The 20,800-nt window shown below is 40.5% G+C and overlaps 3 protein-coding genes across 3 annotated transcripts in view; 1 reads left to right on the top strand and 2 right to left on the bottom strand.

Annotated features, from left to right (window-relative positions):
* Nucleotides 1-3,129, bottom strand: part of LOC109401834 (uncharacterized) — an 11,285-nt gene extending 8,156 nt beyond the window's left edge. The window contains exon 1 of the mRNA XM_062844732.1: nucleotides 2,302-3,129. Within this exon, the coding sequence (XP_062700716.1) occupies nucleotides 2,302-2,602 (301 nt within the window). The 5' untranslated portion in view covers nucleotides 2,603-3,129. The remainder of the gene's footprint in view (nucleotides 1-2,301) is intronic.
* Nucleotides 1-20,800, top strand: part of LOC115255743 (BLOC-1-related complex subunit 5) — a 96,380-nt gene that overhangs the window by 5,552 nt on the left and 70,028 nt on the right. The gene's annotated exons all lie outside the window — the stretch shown is intronic.
* LOC134288520 (uncharacterized protein K02A2.6-like) lies at nucleotides 2,610-20,800 on the bottom strand. The gene is made up of 6 exons (XM_062853604.1): nucleotides 20,699-20,800; nucleotides 19,149-20,642; nucleotides 18,971-19,073; nucleotides 10,558-10,755; nucleotides 2,812-3,003; nucleotides 2,610-2,677 (listed from the first exon to the last, which is right to left on the bottom strand). The coding sequence occupies exons 1-6, from the start codon at nucleotides 20,798-20,800 to the stop codon at nucleotides 2,610-2,612; spliced, it is 2,157 nt and encodes a 718-aa protein (XP_062709588.1).

Genomic DNA, 20,800 nt, shown 5'->3' with positions numbered 1-20,800 from the left:
ATCGAAGCAGTTCCAGTTTCGTTTCCAGCGCTCCGAGATGCCACGAGTAAATGCGAAGTTCTCCAACAAGTCAAGAAATACATTGTTGATGGATGGCCAGCTAATCCAAAGCAAGTTGCCGAAGCTGTTCTTCCGTACTACAATCGACGTGAATCCCTCAGTATTATCAGCGAATGCGTGATGTTCAAGGAAAGGGTGATCGTTCCAGAGCCTTTTCGGCGACGCTTGCTGCATCAATTCCACCAAGGACATCCCGGAATGGTTCGTATGAAGACTATCGCACGAAACTACGTTTACTGGCCTGGACTGGATGGTGCAATCGAGGACTATGTTCGACGCTGTAGTCACTGCGCTACTGCTGCTAAGGCTCCCGTCAAGGCGAAACCAGAACCATGGCCCACACCAGAGAAGCCGTGGACACGTATACACATCGACTACGCTGGACCGGTTGATGGCAACTACTTTCTGGTGGGCGTTGATCCCTTTTTTTGGAATCCATCACATCCTCACGGCACCATACCACCCGCAATCAAACGGATTGGCTGAACGTTTTGTGGACACCGTCAAAAGAAGCGTGAAGAAGATTTGCTCAGGAGGAGAGTCCCTAGAAGATTCACTTCAGACGTTTCTAACCGTATACCGTTCCACTCCAACACCGGATCTTGGCGGACAGTCACCTGCTGAAAGAATGCTAGGAAGACCAATGCGAACAGTAGCAGCTCTTTTGAAACCTCCAGAACGTCAGCAGCAGTCCAAGAAAGTCGAACGGAAGGGTGATGTTACCAACCGTCAGGATTCTCCAAGATGCTTCAAACAAGGCGATACAGTGTATGCTCAAGTTCACCAAGGCAATTCGTGGACCTGGATACCTGGTAGGATCATCGAGCGTATTGGAAAAGTTAATTACAACGTTTTGCTGAATCGAAATAGTCGACTGATTCGGTCGCACATCAATCAACTACGAAATCGAGTTGAAGTTGAAGAGCAACCGTCACATCAAGATTCACCACTCACGGTTTTCCTCGATGAATTTGGTCTTCAACAAATGCCGACTACAGAATCAAGAAGTAAAGTTCAAATACCTGCTGGAGTAGATGTTCCAATGGTTCCAATCGATGAAGTTTCTTCCTTACCGATGCCCGAGTTGGTAGAACCCATACCCGAACAAGATGAGCTACAAAATGAACCCGAACCAGAATCGGAAGATGAAGAACCTCGTGCAAACCCAGAAACGCCGGAACGCCCTAGACGATTGCTTAGGCTCCCATCCAAGCTTCAAGGATATTGGTTGTTTTAAAGGGGGAGATGTTACATCATAGCAACCAAGCAACCGATAAATCTAAGCAATCTAATGTAACTTGATTATGACATTCAATATACTCTCAATTCATTCTTTGTCCAACCTTCAAATAAGTAAGACTTATCCACGGACATTTCACAAAACCATACAAAATATGTTATTATCCAGCAGTTTTAGGGGCATGTAGGGTAAAATAGGGAAAATATCTTTCATATATGCGCTTGATAACTGTTAGCTTCCTATTGCAACTAAAACTAATTTCATCGTTCCATGGCGGTATCTGTTTCTTATTAATACATTTTAAATCTCATTTTTCTATGATAATAGGGCAAAATGGGGCAAATTGGACAACTACTGAATATGATTCTGGTGATAACAGACCTAGCGCTTCTTGTTTATGCATATAAATCAAATTCAAATCACTGACCTAAAAAACCAATCATAAATATATAAAATTCACAATTTTCAGCAGTTGTTGGGGCATATGAGGCAAAATAAGCATTTCAAATGATCTTTCATGAATGTTTATGATTTATATTAATCTCTAATTACACCAGCAGCTATTTTCAATGATCTACAGTCGTGTTAGTTGTTTGAAAGTACATTTTGATTCTCTTTTTGTGCGAAAAAAGGGCAAATGGGGCAAAATGGACCACTTCCCGTGCCGTGCGGTGAATGAATTTAGCACCAATCGATTTCTCGTATTTTTTTACGTCAGATATGGTCAACTTCACGTACCGAAACTAGCGGCGTTAAAAGATCCGTTTTTTGGGTCGATTTTTCCCACTGTGCAGTGGTTGATATCTTCTCAGATAATCAATGGAATCTTGTAGAAGTTACCCAAGAAACAATTCAAACCATCATTAAGCATGCCAGTTTAGCAAAAATATAAATTCCTCCTAGAGTGCCTCTAAATAAATCTTCACGAATAAATCAACCTCGTAAACAAGTTAGCAAACAATTCGTCAGCCTCGTCAAACCCCTCCGTAGATAACACTTACAAACGCAGCACACTCCGAAACCTCCGGCGCAAAGATCCATCGGCACCCCGCCCAGCTGGCTGCATTCCATCTCGTGATAGCATATCCCATAAAACGTGGCCAGCTGCTGTTCGCGCCTCGCAATACACGGTCTGTTTTCAAACTTGATCACGTTGAACACACTGAACAACGACAGCGGCGACTTCAACTTCTCGATCACCCGGCTCTCGGTCGAGTTCGGCACCAGGCTATTGAGGAGCAGGGCCCTCAATCGATCACCCAACAGCTCGAAGGCCGTTTCCACCCGCGTCGGTGGCCGCATAATGTTTTCACTTCCAGTGGTGCTGGCCGCCACCACCGCTTCGATCAGTGGTGGCGTTGACTCCAGTTGGTGGATCTTAACCGTGGTAATGTTATCGTCGCTTATCACTAGGGTATCGTTTTGAACGTTCGGTGGAACAACCACCAGGGTCGGAGGACTGGTATGCAGCGGCGGTTGTTCGTGCTCTTGTTGTGGCCGTTTGGGTTTACTCGAAAACACGGCCGTTGGATCGTAACGCAGCCCGTACTCTACTTTGTAGTCGATGTACTGCAGGTGACTTCGTCCGATCAAGTCACGCAAGCGGAACCGATCGGGCGCCAAAGTCGGTGAAGCGAAGCTGGTCGGTGGCTTGCTGGTGGTGGGATGGGTCGGAAACGTGGTCGGCGAAGCACTGTGGATGGCTGATTTATTTGTGAAAGGTGAAATGTAATTATTTATTATATGATTGATTAGTGAGAAGCAAAAAAAAAAACGGTGTTTTCAATTGCTTATGGTGGTCCGGTTCAAATTTCTGGAGGAATGCTCCCCGTGCAAACTTCTGAATAAGTTCTTCCAGGATTTTTTTTTCGTAAAAATTCCTGAGATCTTTTGGGAGGATGTTCTTGAGGATTCCTTAGGGAAATTTATGTAGGATTTTTGGTTGAGTTTCTGGGAGAAATCTCATACAATTTAGAAGAAATCCTGGCCCAAAATTTCAGAAGAATCTTCGGAGCTATTTCTAGAGAAATATTTTGATGATTTTCCGGAAGAACTGAACTCTGTGTTGAAAACACAGAGAACAGACATAACACTTACAACAAATTTCATCAAAAACATCGTCACGAAAACGTAATCGCCCAATAGGCCATATGAATAAAGTTGAGTAAATACTCTTTACTAAATCTATGTGAAGCCGTGGAGCAAATCTCTGTGAAACTTCACAGAGATCTGAGTAAAGAGTATTTACTCAGCTTTATTCATATGGCCTAATGCCAAAAGTACTGTGTTTGGCCGGGCCGCCACTAGATGGCGGTAGTGAGCAAACGTCAAATAGGAGTAAAAAACGATACCAGCGCCGCCGCGGAACCTCGGAAAAAATAATATCCTGTTTTCGGAGGAAAGATTTCTGGGGGAATTTTCGGAGGATTCTCTGGATGGATCCTTAGAAGAATCCTCCAAGTAAATTTTTGACACATCCTTGAAGGAATATGTACATACTAGCAGAAACGTTGAAGGGAATCCTAGTCAGAATTTTTGGAGGAATCCTCGCATGAGCTTCTCAAAAAGAAATTTCAGGAAAAATCCCAAAAACATCTCGAAGAACGAAGATATTTCTGGAGGATTCTTCATAGAAATTTATGAAGGTTTCATTAGGAATTTCTAAGAGAATAATCCTTGGAGAAATTTCTAGAGGAATTCTTGGAAGAATTCTAGAGGACTTTTTAGTTTAATTCTTGGACAAACAATAGATAAACTTTTAGAAGCATTCTTTGCAAGAACCCTCGGTGGAACTTCTGTAGAAACTCGTTGAATAATCCTTGAAAGGATTACTTGAGGAATCATTGGAGGAACGTTCTTCCTTCAGAAGGGAAGTAAGCCGTGTGTTCGGACGATTTGCCTTTAGCGCGTACACACAAATATTGATAGCAGCTTTATTCTCGGTAGCAGCTTCAATGCTGAAATCTACTTTATTTAGATTAAAGATATTTACAAATAATAATAAAATATTTACAGTTTGGTGCCCATTTCACGCTCTTCGAAGGAATCGTCCTCTCTAGCACTTCACTCTTAACAACTGATTCTTTTTATCGACCTTTGTTGCCAGTTTCACAAAAACCCGTCACAACACCGTGGGTCCCGGACCCCGGTGGTGAACTACCATAGGGCTAAAAATCTTGTTAACCTTTCGTAACTCGCGCGGTTGACCACCACCGTCAGCACATTGCTAATGCTGAGTACAAAAAGCAAGATTTTTTCAACGTGTTGTTGTACAAAATACAACAGCGCGTTCGCTCGGGGGTCATACAGATTTGATTGAAAAATAAAACCTAATTACATACTTTGTTGTAGTCTAGACTAAAGACACTACAGTAGACGTTCGCTCGGTGCAAATGGTTTAACTGCAATGCTTTTTAACTGCAAGTCCGCTAAGTGCAACAATTTTGCAGTTATCGCACCGCTGTCTGTCAAAAACAGAACGTCAACAGAGTTGCGATGTTTTTCGGATGCACTTTATCTGCAATGCGATGTTTTTGAATGCATTCTGGCTGCGTCCAACAACAATTGACAACTGTTTGACGGCTGTCAGTCGTTGCAGTTATCGAATTTCATTCGGTAACTGAAAAGTAAACATGTTGCACTTATCGAACGTCTACTGTATATGCAAAGACACGAAATGTTCCAATTGGAATTCCAAATTTGCTGTCAATGTCATTCCAATCGAGCACGAGACCTGTCAAACGCGCTTTAAAAGCATTGCTCGACAGCATCACCGTCATGATGCGACAATCATCATCAACAGCAGCAATCATCAGATTTCGTGTCTTTAGCATACAGTGTCTTTAGTCTAGACGTTTGATAAAAAGTGACATTTTTATGTTTCAGTTTAAGTGCCTCGGCGAGTATTCCAAATTGACGAAAAGGTCTTTTCACAAGATCTTTCAAAACAGCTGATCTTGAGAGTGCTTGAAGGTTCTCAAATGATAATACAGTAGACGTTCGCTCGGTGCAAACGGTTTAACTGCAATGCTTTTTAACTGCAAGTCCGCTAAGTGCAACAATTTTGCAGTTATCGCACCGCTATCTGTCAAAAACAAAACGTCAACCGAGTTGCGATGTTTTTCGGATGCACTGCAGCTGCATTGCGATGTTTTTGAGTGCATTCTGGCTGCGTCCAACAGCATTTGACAACTGTTTGACGGCTGTCAGTCGTTGCAGTTAGCGAATTTCATTCGGTAACTGAAACGTAAACATGTTGCACTTATCGAACGTCTACTGTAGTAAGAAATCAAAGCTCATTTTTCTCAGAGATGGCGCCACCACATTAAAAGTACAGTAGACGTTCGCTCGGTGCAAACGGTTTAACTGCAATGCTTTTTAACTGCAAGTCCACTAAGTGCAACAATTTTGCAGTTATCGCACCGCTATCTGTCAAAAACAAAACGTCAACAGAGTTGCGATGTTTTTCGGATGCACTACAGCTGCATTGCGATGTTTTTGAGTGCATTATGGCTGCGTCCAACAGCAATTGACAACTGTTTGACGGCTGTCAGTCGTTGTAGTTAGCGAATTTCATTCGGTAACTGAAACGTAAACATGTTGCACTTATCGAACGTCTACTGTAAAATCAATTTTCTTGTATGGACAAATCGTGGGCTGCGTCTCCGCTGCTAGCAACGAATGTTGTTGTTTTGGTTCCCTTTACCACTTGTTCCCATCAAGGTCATGTTGCCAAAGGTATGCGCACAGATAATGATGTGAAACAGATCAAGGTACAGTAGACGTTCGATAAGTGCAACATGTTTACGTTTCAGTTACCGAATAAAATTCGCTAACTGCAACGACTGACAGCCGTCAAATAGTTGTCAATTGCTGTTGGACGCAGCCAGAATGCACTTAAAAACATCGCAATGCAGCTGTAGTGCATCCGAAAAACATCGCAACTCTGTTGACGTTTTGCATATGACAGATAGCGGTGCGATAACTGCAAAATTGTTGCACTTAGCGGACTTTCAGTTAAAAAGCATTGCAGTTAAACCGTTTGCACCGAGCGAACGTCTACTGTATAAATAGGCATAAGGTACGCACATCAATGTTCGTCGGCCAATATACTACACACTCGTTCCGCATCGCAGCGATTTGTGCCTTGGGACAAAAAGTTGCAAATTAGAAACAAAATCATTATCCCTACGCGTTTCTTCTGGATTCATTGCAGTAACAGAGAATTGATTACATCACCATACAAATTTCAAGTTGTTTACTTCTTTTCTTCTGACTGGCATTTTTCACCCGTGTTGCGCATGATGTTTCGAGTGAATAGGTGCCAGGCGGCGCCGCTGTATATGTGAAAAACACATGGAACACGAGCGCCATCTATGATTCCGTAGCGCAAACTTTTCTGCTTGTTTACACTGTTATCACGTTTACCGCATTTATCAGAAAAGCGCCACTACCGGCACTTAAGCAAAGGCACAGCTGCTTACTTCCTATTGTGGAAATTGAGTGTTTGTGGATGCCCCCAAGGGGGAGTCTTATCACCGCTTTTGTGGAATCTCGTAGCAGATACGATATTGAGGCAACTCAATAATAGCGGTTTTCCTACTTATGGTTTTGCCGACGACTACCTAACATTGTTACAGTAGACGTTCGCTCGGTGCAAACGGTTTAACTGCAATGCTTTTTAACTGCAAGCCCGCTAAGTGCAACAATTTTGCAGTTATCGCACCGCTATCTGTCAAAAACAAAATGTCAACCGAGTTGCGATGTTTTTCGGATGCACTAAAGTTGCATTGCGATGTTTTTGAGTGCATTCTGGCTGCGTCCAACAGTAATTGACAACTGTTTGACGGCTGTCAGACGTTGCAGTTAGCGAATTTCATTCGGTAACTGAAACGTAAACATGTTGCACTTATCGAACGTCTACTGTAGTTGGTATGTGCATCAGCACCCTTTTCGACCTGATGCAAAACGCCCTTCAGGTAGTTGAGGGTTGGTGTCGCCAATATGGCCTTTCGGTTAATCCGAGTAAAACATCTATTGTTCTTTTCACGGAAAGACGAAACCGTAGTGGCGTTCGACCTTTGCGTCTCTTTGATTCTGAAATCGATGTGACTGAACAGGTAAAGTACGTTGGGGTCATTCTTGATTCCAAGCTTTCCTGGACACCTCACATTGAGTTCAGAATCAAGAAAGCTTGTATGGCCTTCGGGCAATGCCGGCGTACTTTTGGTACAACTTGGGGTCTAAAACCCAAGTATATCAAATGGATTTACACAACTGTGGTTCGGCCAATATTGGCTTATGGATGTCTTGTGTGGTGGCAAAAGGGCGAAGTGAGAACGGTCCAATCAAAATTAGGCCATCTCCAAAGGATGTGCTTAATGGCGATGTCTGGAGCGTTCTCTTCAACTCCCACGGCAGCGCTCGAAGTTCTCTTTGACGTTGCCCCACTACACATTCATCTCAAACAAGAAGCACTTTCTTGCACTTACCGTCTACGGGTACTCGGTCTACTAGAGGAAACTCCTGTGAACCGCACATCAACACACACCTCGTTGTTTTCACTTTTGGTGAATTGGGACAAGTGATCTTACAATTGCTTGTAATTTTCCGTATAGGACATTTTCCACGAAATTCCCTTCCCGGGAAGAGTGGACATCTGGATATTTGGAAAGAAGTATTTCAGACGGCATCGTATGTTACACTGATGGCTCCCTTCTCGAAGGTCGAGCAGGTGCTGGTGTTTATTCTCGTGAGCTAAGGCTGTATTAGTCTTACTCACTTGGTAGACACTGCACCGTTTTTCAGGCCGAAATCTTTGCTCTTATGTGCGGAGTGCAATCAGCACTTCAGCAGCACGTAATGGGCAAAGTAATATACTTCTGTTCAGATAGCCAGGCTGCTATTAAAGCACTTGCTTCGGCCAACTCCAGGTCGAAGATAGTTATCGCTTGTCGAACTCAAATCGAGGAGCTGAATTCAGCAAACGCTGTTCACCTTCTATGGGTACCTGGTCATTCTTCAATCGCTGGAAATGAATTGGCTGATGAGTTAGCTCGCTCTGGAGCATCACATGACTTCATTGGCCCTGATCCAGCTATTCCGATATCGAAGTGTTGGATTAAGCTTCAGATTCACACCTGGGCTGTCACTCAACACAGACAATATTGGAATAGTTTGGAGTCATGTCGTCAAACCAAATTGTATAGTGCTGAGCCATCTCTACGGGTGGCGAAGTATCTAACTAATCTGTCTAAGCAGAATTGCAGCATGCTGGTCAAAGCATTGACTGGCCACTGCCGACTCAGCTATCACATGGCGAATACTCAACAAGCTGATTCATTTGCCTGTGATAGCTGTGAATCCGATTATGGAACTTCGTATCATATGATATGTAACTGTCCAGTTTTCGCGCAACTGCGTTTCCGAGTATTCGGTAAACACTTATTAAGTGAAACTGACTTCAGAAACCTGAATCTTCAGGATATTCTGTTGTTCTTAACCCGCTGTGGTAAAGAGCTATAGGCTCTCTTTCGCTTTATGCGTTATTACAGTGCCCTTTTCAGGGCGCTGTTTGAACCCATTGTGGTACGCTTGTGCGTTAGTACCCTCTCCCAGGGTATTTTTTCCTATTTCCCTACCTGTCCCTATCCCCATCCAAATCCTTTTTCCTTCCTTTTCCCGCAGGTAGATGATGAAATAGGCTGTTATTTTGGCGATGGCACAAATGTCCCAAATGGAGGATAACGTGCCTCTGGAGCCGGCCTTCTGATACCTGATACCTGATATGTGAATGATTAAAATTTAGCTGTCGAAGCCTACATTTGTTGTGAAAATCTGAGAGCAATATAATATGGATTTCTGCGGTGGCCACTCCGGTGAACACGTGGAACAAATATGACTATTTATTAGGGGCTCATATAACCATAGCTGTAAAGGCATTCTGCATGAGGGTGACGGGCTAGATTTACGGTCGGCCTAGGAACTTTTCATAAGTGAAATTACTCTTACTTCCTTGGGCATATAGTATCCTCGTGCCTGCCACACGATATACATACGTAAAATAATGATTGGCAGAGAAAACTCTCAGTAAATATTAGTAGAAATGCTCATAAAACACTTAAGCTGAGAAGCAGATTTTTTTTCCAGTAGGGATGTTACGCCAAGAAGAAGAAGAAGATGACTATCAATTTCTTTGTGTATTACAAGAACAACAGACATGAAAATCCACGAAGGTTGCACCATGTGGAGTCGGGTTTTGGAGCGAAAACTATACGAACATCATTGTCGTTACCCAATTGACCACCTTCCGGAATCCCTTTAACCCGTTCCACATTGACCAGACCTGCCCAGAATCCTTCAAAAATGGTCTTGAACAAAATGTTTCTCATTTCAGTGAAGCGTGCAGAGAAGTTATGCAATAAAATGTATAAAGGGTATACATTTGTGGATTTTCAAGTCCATAGCAATGATGAAAACTAAAATTTCGGGTGTTCCGGATTTCCGGAACCGGTTCTCAATAATTAGTCAATATTAATGTCTATAATCAAAGTCCACGTGAATACCTATCCAACGATCCTTGGACGGTCCTGATTACTTGTTTGGTTGCAAAGTTATAGCTTGCCAAAGTTAGGGTCTCTAAAGCGGCATTTTTCAGTTGAAGCAGGTTCCCGGTGGCCACAGTGGCCAAATCCGGATTTCTCCGGTGGTTTTGAAAACTAGACTTGTGCCCCTTTCATTTGAGCCAAAGAGATTCAAAATCGGACAAGCCACTGATTTTTGCGAGCTGTTCAAAGTTTGGGGTCAAAAATGACCCCAGGGTCTTATTTGTAACTTTTTTTTATGGGAGCGCCCCTAGGGGTCATTCAATATTTTTGATTTTTGGGAAAGGTTTATTTCCGCGAAAAAATAATTGTCAGAGAATTTCAGAGTGCTAGGATTCGTTAAACAAAAGCTACAGAGAATTGAAATTTGAAAAAGGTCAAAAAAGACCCCAAGACCTTACTAAGGTTAATCAGGATAACAGCCAGCAAGCATTACTCACATTTCAACTTGAATTGCAGATAATAGACAGATACGGAATCTGTTGTCTTGAGTTTCACGATCTGGTTGTTCAATTTAGTAAAGGAAGACCTCAAAACTTCACACACAATACTAGTACTTTATACTACACAAATTAGTTGCATTAGTTTTTGAGACATTATCGGCTACATACTGTTCTGTTAGATCTTTGATAATCTCCTACATCCAGTACCTACCATTGCTCATCACACTATTCCATCCGGATAAATTCGCCATCAACTCATTATGCTCACTTACACCATGAGCCAGAAGTTTACCGTCCAGATCATCAAACACTTCCTTCCCGCTACTGCCGGCCAACTTGTGAAACTCCCAACACAGCATCGATAGAACCAATCCCAGCGAACACGACGACGACAGCTTCCACATTTCACCTTCGAAACAAAAAAATCAAATCTTCCAAAGTCAACATCCGAACAGTGACTAACGTGGGGGACCTTGAAACCTAACCCAACTGTCGATGATTTCACGCCGTTCGTTCGTTGGTGACAGATTTCTCACCGAAGATGACGATGCGCCGCCTCACCTGGGAGCTGCATTTCGGTGCGCTACTGCATCGCCACACCGGTGGCCAATTATGAGCTGAAGCAGGCCGTAACCGCGAAACAACCGAAAAGAAGTCTGATGCATAATACAAAACCGCAGCCAGCGCCACGCTCTCACCTAGATATCTTAAGCGCGGCACGTGTGTTTAGAGTAGGCAGGTACCACCCGGATGATATTACCACGGCGGTGTGGTCCGCTGAAGAGAGTGAAAGAAGTTTGCTCACTCAATAGCAGCGATTATATGGTGATTTGGGTGTTTGGTCGATTTGAATAATTACAGTTTAAACGCTTCAATGTTTTTAATTAGTTGTGTAGGAGCCATATGTTGGAGGCAGGTGATGATGATTTCTCTCCCAAAGCGGTTTCTCTAATTCGGATGTGGTTACGGATCTAGCTACATATCTGTTTCGTTTAGCATACAACACAGCTAATGATCATCGCATCTTTATCTTTCGTTGATTCTTGGTCGAAGTATGGAAATCAGTACGAAAACTAGCAAGAATAATAATTACTTTGAACAATTCATAAGAAGTCTTTTCGGCAATTGTGTTACGAATTCTTGCGCCTTTTTCTTTTAACCCTTTGAAGCCGGAGGGGCCATATATGACCCCAACATAGTAACGACAGTATAAATTTACACATTTACTAAAATAGATCGCTGTCTTCGGCAAAGTTGTTGCAAATTGAGGTAAATGGGAATATTAGTACTTGGGACTTCATTGACAACCTAGAAAATCCTGAATATCATGAAGTTTGGAGAAACAAAATAATTGACATGCTAGTTGTTCTAAAAGCTGAATTTGGATATTGGTTACGTTCATATGTATTCATTTAACCTTCGTCAAGGATACCAAATGGTTTTTTATATACTGGGATGCTCTAGGTGTTCCAAATTTAGGCTGACCAGATAGTAACAACATAAAAACGGGACATACAAAATGTTTAAGACTGAAATTATAAATTGTTTCATATGCACATTAGGGAACGATTATGTTCCAAATGTTCTCTGATATACAAATTCGTGTGCTCTGGTAAAAGCAAAATACAAAAGAGATGAAACCTGCAAGCGTAAACAATGATTTGAGACCACTAAGTTATCTTTGAAGTCATATTAAACAAACATTATTGCCGTACAACAGACGAATAAGCCGACCTTAAACTTGATTTTAAAATTTTGGCTGAATAAGCTGTTACTTAGCTGTCATTTTTACTTGAAAAGGAATCAATCGAGTGATAAAAAAGTTAGTGTGCAAAAGTTAAATAACTTTAAAACAAAGAAAAGACAAAGAAAATAGAAGTTTTTTCCGCAGTATTGAAAAATAATGTTCAACAAACTTCTAAGAAATTTAATTTTGAAGACAATTGAGGGCAGTAAGATTCATAAACAGTTAGAAAACAAGAGTTATCTTAGTTAGAATCCAAATCACATTTTATTCATCGCCTCTTTATTCCATTATTTTTGGCAAAAACTTGGAGTAGCCATTTTTATGTGATTTAAAACCATGCGAGCACACAAATCTGAATAACTTTCGAAATTTATTCGCACCAAAATAATCATAAGAATATGTCTCGAAGTTATAATAATTTATCGATTAATTATATTTTTGCAATTAAAGAATGACTGAGAATGCTAAAAATTCTGTATGTTTATTTTTGAATGTAATTATGTATTTCATTGTAGTCGTAGTTTGGTCCATTTTTATTTTTTTCTTTATACTTAGGCCGATGCAAATATTTAATTTGTTTTATGTCAACCCCCCCTCCCCCCCTTCACAATTCCCAAAATATTGAAGGGGCGAAAAAAAATGGCGGTCCATGGCTCCATTTTCAATAGAAAAAAATGTTTACAAGCAACTATTTTTCAATAGTTAAAAAATATTTTTTCAACAGTTGGTGTAATTTTAAAATTTTCAACAGTTTTTTTTGTTTGTTCCTTATTTATGTTTGTGTGGCTTCGTGGTCGTACGACTAGTGTCACCAAGCATTTAGTCGCATCGTGCTAGGAGCGCGGGTTCGATTCCCGCCACAGCTGTCAGGAAAAGTTTTCGGCTGTGCCACTGGGCGTTGCATGCTAGTCCATTGTCTAGTGTCGTGCGTCCTTTAAAGAGCGAATAGCTCACTGGAAGTACTAAACGTGTCCGTATCTTAAAAAAAGTGTTGATGTCATTAAAGCTTCCGATAAATCACATTATTGGAATGATTATTTTGTTTAACTTTAACTCCTTTCTGCAATACTTAATAATTTCTGTTAAAAAGATTCGTTGACTGAGAAAAAATGAAGAAATTGACAACTTATTCTAGTGAATTCCTGTATAATTACTGAAGAATCTAATGGGTATATTCTAATGTAATACAACACTCCACAAACCACATTTTAAACTTGTTGAGAATTTGAATAAAAACATGAGAAACCTATTGAACTGGGAATTTCACTAAGTTCTTAGGGAAAGTCTCTTTAATAAAGACAAATCAATCAATAAGTTCTTAGGCAATATTTCTGATACATTAAATAATTAATATTTAACTCGAAATTCCAACAGGGTGAACTCCACTACCTGGAAAAACCTGGAAAAACGGGAATCCTCAGGGAATTTTATTTACCAGGGAAAAACTGGAATTCTCAGGGAATATCTTCTCAGGGAAATTTTACTCCGATTAAAAATAAAACATTGGGTAGTATGAATGAAGAGTAGTGAACTTTACTACTTGTAGAAGGAAAAGTCCATAGAGATTACTGAATGGTTAGTATGAATGAAAAAGTTTTCGAGTAAGGACTATATCGATAATTATAAGTACACCTGGAAATTTCTGTATTTCAAAATGCTTCATATATTTTGTAAATTAAATTCAATTACATTGTTTATTGTCTGATGGTCAATAACTAGTCAAGTAGCTTTTGAATTTGGCAAAGGAAATGGCTGAAATTTCGAACACAAACTTCTCAATCTACATTCCTTACATAGGCAAAATTTAAAAAAAAAATCGAAGCACTATCAACAACTTTATTCCCGAAACATTTATTGGGACTGATCGTGATTTTAGCTCCTCAGACAGCACTTAGTCAGTACCCCTTATTGTTTCAATGGGGCACGTTCGGTGTAGTACTAGAATTGAAGTAATGAGCTGAATTTTTGTATGGTGAGAAGGTCAATTCTCTATTTCTGCAAAGAAATGGTTCAAAAAGAGTGGGTATTGTGATTCTTTGTCTAATTTAATGCTGTTTGAGCAAAACTTTGGATAACTATGATGTTTATGTTGCAAGAAATGGAGAAAACAACAACACGGTTACTCAAAGTTTTGCTCAAACAGCATTAAATTAGGCAAGAAATCATAATACCCACGCTTTTTGAACCATTTCATTGCAGAAACGGAGAATTGGCCTTCTCACCATACTAAAATTCAGCTCATTACTACAAATCTAGTACTTCACCGATCTGTCCTATTGTATTGTTAAAAGTATTATACCAACAATCATCAAACTTTACAACTAAAATATACACATAATCAACTACCTTTCATTTCAAATTAGCAGAGGCATTTAAAAGTTGTGAATAGGCAAACATTGCACATGAAAATCACGAAACATTTTCACTAACACTCACCCCTATCAACACCAGTAGCTTTCAAACCAATTGAGAAAACTTGATGAAATTTTGGAAGAAGGTGTCTCTATAAGTATCATAACTGCTTGCGAAATTTCATAATTATCCTCACAGAACTTTAAAATGTAGCGAAAACGAACCATCTATCAAGCGAATGAAAGTATTGCATCGATTTTTATGAAATTTGGCACAACTTACACTCCCGTTCAAAAGTTTGGGGTCACCCCCTCAAAAACATGTCATTTTTTTAGGCCCATATCTCCGCCAATTTGTGTCCGATTTCAAAACCCTAGGTTTCATTCAAAAGATAATAAGTCAAAGAAACTTTGAACATGATTTAAAAGAAACTTTTTCAAAAAATTTTGTATGTAAACTTAACCCAAAGTTGCCAAATTTTCTAAAAAATGAATATAAACTTACGGCAGTGTCGCTGGAAATGGGGTCGACTAAATTTTAAGATGAGAGCGGTAATATGACCCATTTTCTATTAGCTTTCAACTGCTTTTTACAGAACTTAGCTAAAAAATCTAGAAAAAAAGTTATTAAGTAAATTAACTTTTCATGTCATCGACCAAAAGTTTGGGGTCACCCCTCAAAATGATGTATCGGCCAAAAGTTTGGGGTCACTATCGTAAAACATGGAAAAGTGATTTGTTGATATCTTTGTCATCTTTCATTCAATTTTAATTCTTCTTGGCTTATTTGAAACAAAATGAATGATACTTACTGCATAGACATTGAACCACACATATTTGTTGAAATTTACATACTAAAACTTAACGTAAAGTTGCCTCATTTTTTGAAGCGTGGTAAAATGTGCTAACTTTACATAACATTTTTATATACAAAAATCGTTAAATACGTTAAGTTGAAGACATCAAACGTAAATTTAGTTAATTATCTTTGAAATGAGCCAAAAATAATTAAAATTGAACTATAGATGACGAAGATATCACCAAATCACTTTTCCATGTTTTACGAAAGTGACCCCAAACTTTTGGCCGATACATCATATTGAGGGGTGACCCCAAACTTTTGGTCGATGACATCAAGGATTAATTTACTTAATAACTTTTCTTCTAGATTTTTTAGCTAAGTTCTGTAAAAAGCAGTTGAAAGCTAATAGAAAATGGGTCATATTACCGCTCTCATCTTAAAATTTGGTCGACCCAACTTCCAGCGACACTGCCGTAAGTTTATATTCATTTTTTAGAAAATTTGGCAACTTTGGGTTAAGTTTACATACAAATTTTTTTGAAAAAGTTTCTTTTAAATCATGTTCAAAGTTTCTTTGACTTATTATCTTTTGAATGAAACCTAGGGTTTTGAAATCGGACGCAAATTGGCGGAGATATGGGCCTAAAAAAATCACATGTTTTTGAGGGGGTGACCCCAAACTTTTGAACGGGAGTGTATATACATACACTACCCGTCATAAGTACGGACTCACAAAAAGTATTGCAACAATATTGCATCACCCTGACTCACCTCGATATCTCTAAAACCAGAACATCTACTAAAATGCCTAGAATTTCTATCGGGATAAATAAGGATAGAAGTTGTCGCAGAATTCTCCTAGAATTTTTTCGGGATTCATCTTGGAGAATTAAAGCGGTTCCTTCCGATGTGTCGCGATGTTTCTCTTGGGACTTACCCAGGAGATCTTCCCAGAATTTCTCTCAGAGTTGCTACAGGCAAAGAATAAGAATATCAAGAATGCCCACTCCGCTGATGCTCGGGGGGACACTACCGCAGCGCTATCTGCGGATGAAAGTTCAACCTTCATGCGTTAGCGTGCGTTACTGATTGTATGCAGATACCAAAACATACGCACACCATCTTCTCTTATGACAAATCACAAACACTGTTACATAGTGCTTCCACCTTCTAACGCTTAGAGAGCGCCACTTGTCTTGTCGCTTGACGTTTACATAGAAAAAGGCAAAAGAAGGCATTCTTTCTATTTTTATTCTTTGCTACAGGGGTTATTCCTGGGAGTCTTACTAGAGTTCCTCTAAGGATTTCTTAAGGAGTTTTTCACGAATTTTCTGCAGGACTTCCTCCCAAGATTTCTTTTCAAGTTTTATCCCCTATAATATCTTAAAGAAATTTCTGAGAATATTCTTCTAGAGTTCATTCCTTGTTTTCTACAGGAGTATCAGCTGGGATATTTCTTAAAGGTTCTCGCGGGTGTAGGGATCAGGGGCACGGGAGTTCCGAGGGATTTCCAAAGGATCGGAATTAGGAGGGCGAATCCGGATATAGTAATACACTTACACTGAGTTTATTGACAACCGTTCACCAGTACCGTCAGAGCAAAAGTGTCCTGTTTATTGTCGGTTGCTAAGTTCTCTTTTTAATCATAGCTTACTCTAATGTTAGTCTCTACAATCTCCCCTTGTTTTTATTGAAATATTGTTACCTCTAATATTCCTTATATTTAAACATCATAGTATTAATTTCTAACATTATTATGGTACATAATCCTTAAAATGTTGTGGTTCTCTTCGTGATCTTTTGCTTGAATTATTATCAACATCTTCAGAATCAGATTGCAATTCCAATTCATCTCCGTCTTCAATAACAGTCACTATTTTCTTTAGGTGAGCAACATTACGCCTATACTCTCTTCCGGTTTCACAAGATTTCACTGTACAGTCTGCTCCATTTTTACGCGTCACTGTGAATTCCTCGTTGATATAGTCAGCATCCAGCTTGTTGTTCTTCTTCATCCTTTTCATCAGAACTTTGTCGCCAACTTAAATCTGACTTTGATTCGCTCTACGCTTCCTATCGCTATATTCTTTTCCTTTTTCCTTTTGTAATCGATCCATATCTCTCACCTCTTCATCATTCAATTGATATAATGGTACCTGCGGCAGCTTACTTCGAATACGTCTTCCAAACATCAATTCAGATGGTGATTTACCAGTCGTGGGATGATTCGTTGCATGATAAACAAGCAAATATTGACTTAATTCCTGCTTCCAGTTCTTTCCTAGTTCTTGAGCAATGCGAAGCCTTTTGAGAATTGTTCTGTTTTGCCGTTCTACTTCTCCATTTTGTTGAGGCCAATATGGTATTGTATTAACCAATTGAATCCCGTTTTCCAAGCAAAAACTTTTCAATTCGTTACAGTTTTCACTCAGCTGGGGCCCATTATCGGCTCTCAACGAAACTGGAAGCCCGTACCGACCGAAAATAACGCTCAGTTCTTCAATTACAGCTTGAACATTTATCGTTGTCATCTCCTTAACTTCCACGTACCGACTGTAGTAATCCACTACTACAAGTAAGTATTGCCCGTCAGGTAGCGGGCCAAGGAAATCAACTGCAACATCTTGCCAAGGTGCTGAAGGCAACTCCTTTCTTATCATTGGTTCCGGAGCATCAGGTGCAGATACCAAACAGCAACCCCGACATTCTTTTACAAATCTATCAACATCTTGATCAAGTTCCGGCCACCATACATTTGTTCGAAGATGAGTTTTCATCATTCTGCTCCCTGGATGGCCTTCATGCGCCAATGCTAGAATCCTACTTCGAAGCTTCTGTGGAATGATCAGACGGTCCGTTCTGAGCAAAACATCTCCAACTTGGCACAGTTCTTTAGCGATAACTCTGTATGCAATTGGAAGTTCCGCCTCCCGATTCACTTTGATCAAGTCTTGTATATTTCTAATTTCTTCATCCTCCATCGACGCCTGTTTGATTTCATCCCAGCTTAACGCAATCGAGTTGGCTGCAGATGTTACAATTTCTCGGATCAGCAATTCCTCACTGCTATCGAAAGGTTTTGGATCCAGAACTGCCAGTCTGGACAACGCATCAGCTGCATTAGTTTCTCCAGAAATATGCACCACATTGTACTCGAAAGCTTGTAAACGAAGCACCCATCTCTCAATTCTAGCACATGCTTTGGATCTAGGAGTAAACAGGAATTGCAATGCTTTACAGTCTGTTACTAAATCGAACTGTCTTCCCAACAGATACACTTGAAATTTTTCAACTGCCCAAACAAGTGCTAGTGCTTCCTTCTCTGTCTGGCAATATCTTGATTCAGTATCAGTTAATGATTTTGAGGCATAACTAACAATACGGACTTGTCCTTGGGTATCATATTGGGCAAGGATAGCTCCTAGACCTACGGGGCTTGCACCGGCCATTACAGCCGTGCGATCTTTCACGTCATAATACCCAAGTTGCCCAACCTGACTCATGATCTTTTTGATTTCCTCAAACGCCTTGGCGTGTTCCGATCTCCACTCAAAAGGTACTCCTTTTTGCGTTAATTTTCGAAGAGGCTCGTCAATAGTCGCCAAGTTAGGAATGAACTTGTTCATGTAATTAGCGAGACCCAGGAAACTACGTACTTCAGCTTCATTCTTCGGCTCACGGAAAGAAAGAACAGCGTCAGTCTTAACTTTTGAAGGGAAAATACCATCAGCGGAGACGGTATGACCTAGGAATTCTAGCTCTTTGACCTTGAACATGCACTTATCCCAATTCAGTTCCACATTTCGTTCCTTTAATCGATTTAGAACCTAAACACAGCAAATTGTTCAATTTAATTCATTATTCAAAATATCAACAAAAATTAGATCAATAAATTAAACTACCTTATCTACACGACGATCATGCTTTTCCTCGGTAGATCCTTCGATAATGACGTCATCTAGATACCAATGCGTTCCCTCGCAGCCAGTGAGAATCTCGTCCATTGTCCGCTGGAACGCTTCCGGAGCAGTCACTAAACCAAACGGTAATCGCTTGAATCTGAACAGCCCAAGACTTGTTATGAAGGTTGTCACATCTCTCGACTCCGGTTCCAACTCTACTTGCAAGAATGCTTCACGGATGTCTAACTTGCTTCGAATCATATCTTTTCCCAAACGAGCCAAATATTCGTCTACTACCGGCATTGGATGGCGTTCCCTCAAAACCGCTTCATTAACTCGACGTAAATCCAAACACAGTCTTACATCACCATTCGCTTTTCCGACAACCACCAGCGGCGATACCCAACTCGTTGGTCCAGTCTTGACTTCAATTATATCTCTTGCAAGTAGTTGTTCCAGCTTAGACTTGACAGCAGATTCTAGCGGAATAGGAACTCTTCTCAGAGGTTGGAAAACAGGTTTGATTTCAGGATCCGTGTGAATTTTGACTTGCACACCAGAGATTTTGGAAAATGGCTTGACTTCCTCCGTTACCTTATTGACATCCAATCCAACCTTGAGTATTCCCAACAGCTTCGAAGTTTCGTCACCCAACAAGCATTGTTGGCCACCAGTCACAACGAAAAATTCAGCCTTTGCGCATTTTTGGCCTACACGAATATCAGCAACAAATGATCCGGACACATTAAGCAAATTCTCACTTCCGTATGCCTTGAGCTTTCGATCACATCCTTTCGTTGACGAGTATACCTTAATGCCAGCTTCCTTGAACTTGTTCCATGCTTCCGGTGTAACCAAATTACAATCTGCTCCCGAATCCACCAGCGTATCCCAACTCACACCACCGATGCAACACGCAATCATATTCGCTTTGTTTCCAGAGTAAAACGCGTAGTATGTTTTTTCCGATTCCACATTTTCTGCCTGCCTTTCCGAATTCGTCTCAGTGGATTCCACTAGCCGTATTTTCTTTGACTCCTTCTGTCCGCTTTGATTGAAAGCACCTCGTTTCTTTCCTTTCCGACAAACCGTTTCGAAATGGCCACGCATCTTGCAGTTTCTACATTCTTGATTCCGTGCTGGACAGTGAGGTGAGTTGGAAAAATGACCGTGTCTTCCACAGCTGAAACATGCCACACGATCTCGCACATTTGGATTGTGATTACCCGTTGAACTTCTCACAATGTGGTTTATCTTGCCGCCGGAAGTCTGCACATTTGATCCATCAGCCTTGCGTTCTTCAATACGGTAAATCTTCTCTTCGGATGTTGAAAAACTGGAGAGGCCTCTCACTTGTTCTTCCACACTTTCGATCATAGCTCCCAAAGCTTCTATCTGCGGAAGCGTTTGATCCTCCTTCAAAATCCGGCTTCGCAACTCATTAGACGTACAACCTTGAGCGATTACGTCTATCAGTGTGATTTCAGTTAAAACCTTCAACATTTAATAAATTAAAATTCACATATGCTTAAATAAATATAATATGGTACCTTCGCGATATCTGATGAATACTTCTCAAACCCGCATTCAGCTACCTGTTGGCGTAGACGAAGCACGAACTGCGCAAATCGTTCATTCTTCTTTTGCCTCAT

Source organism: Aedes albopictus, chromosome 1 (genome assembly GCF_035046485.1).
Source record: "Aedes albopictus strain Foshan chromosome 1, AalbF5, whole genome shotgun sequence".
NCBI lineage: Eukaryota > Metazoa > Arthropoda > Insecta > Diptera > Culicidae > Aedes > Aedes albopictus.
Note: the sequence above shows the minus strand (reverse complement) of the source record. Positions and strands in the feature narration are given on the sequence as shown.

Coding starts and splice junctions, on each gene's coding strand:
- LOC134288520 (XM_062853604.1), bottom strand. CDS start 20,800: ATGAGGCAAAAGAAGAATGAACGATTTGCGCAGTTCGTGCTTCGTCTA. Junction 20,643..20,698: donor ATTCATCAGATATCGCGAAG/GTACCATATTAT, acceptor TAAATGTTGAAG/GTTTTAACTGAAATCACACT. Junction 19,074..19,148: donor ATGATCGTCGTGTAGATAAG/GTAGTTTAATTT, acceptor TGCTGTGTTTAG/GTTCTAAATCGATTAAAGGA.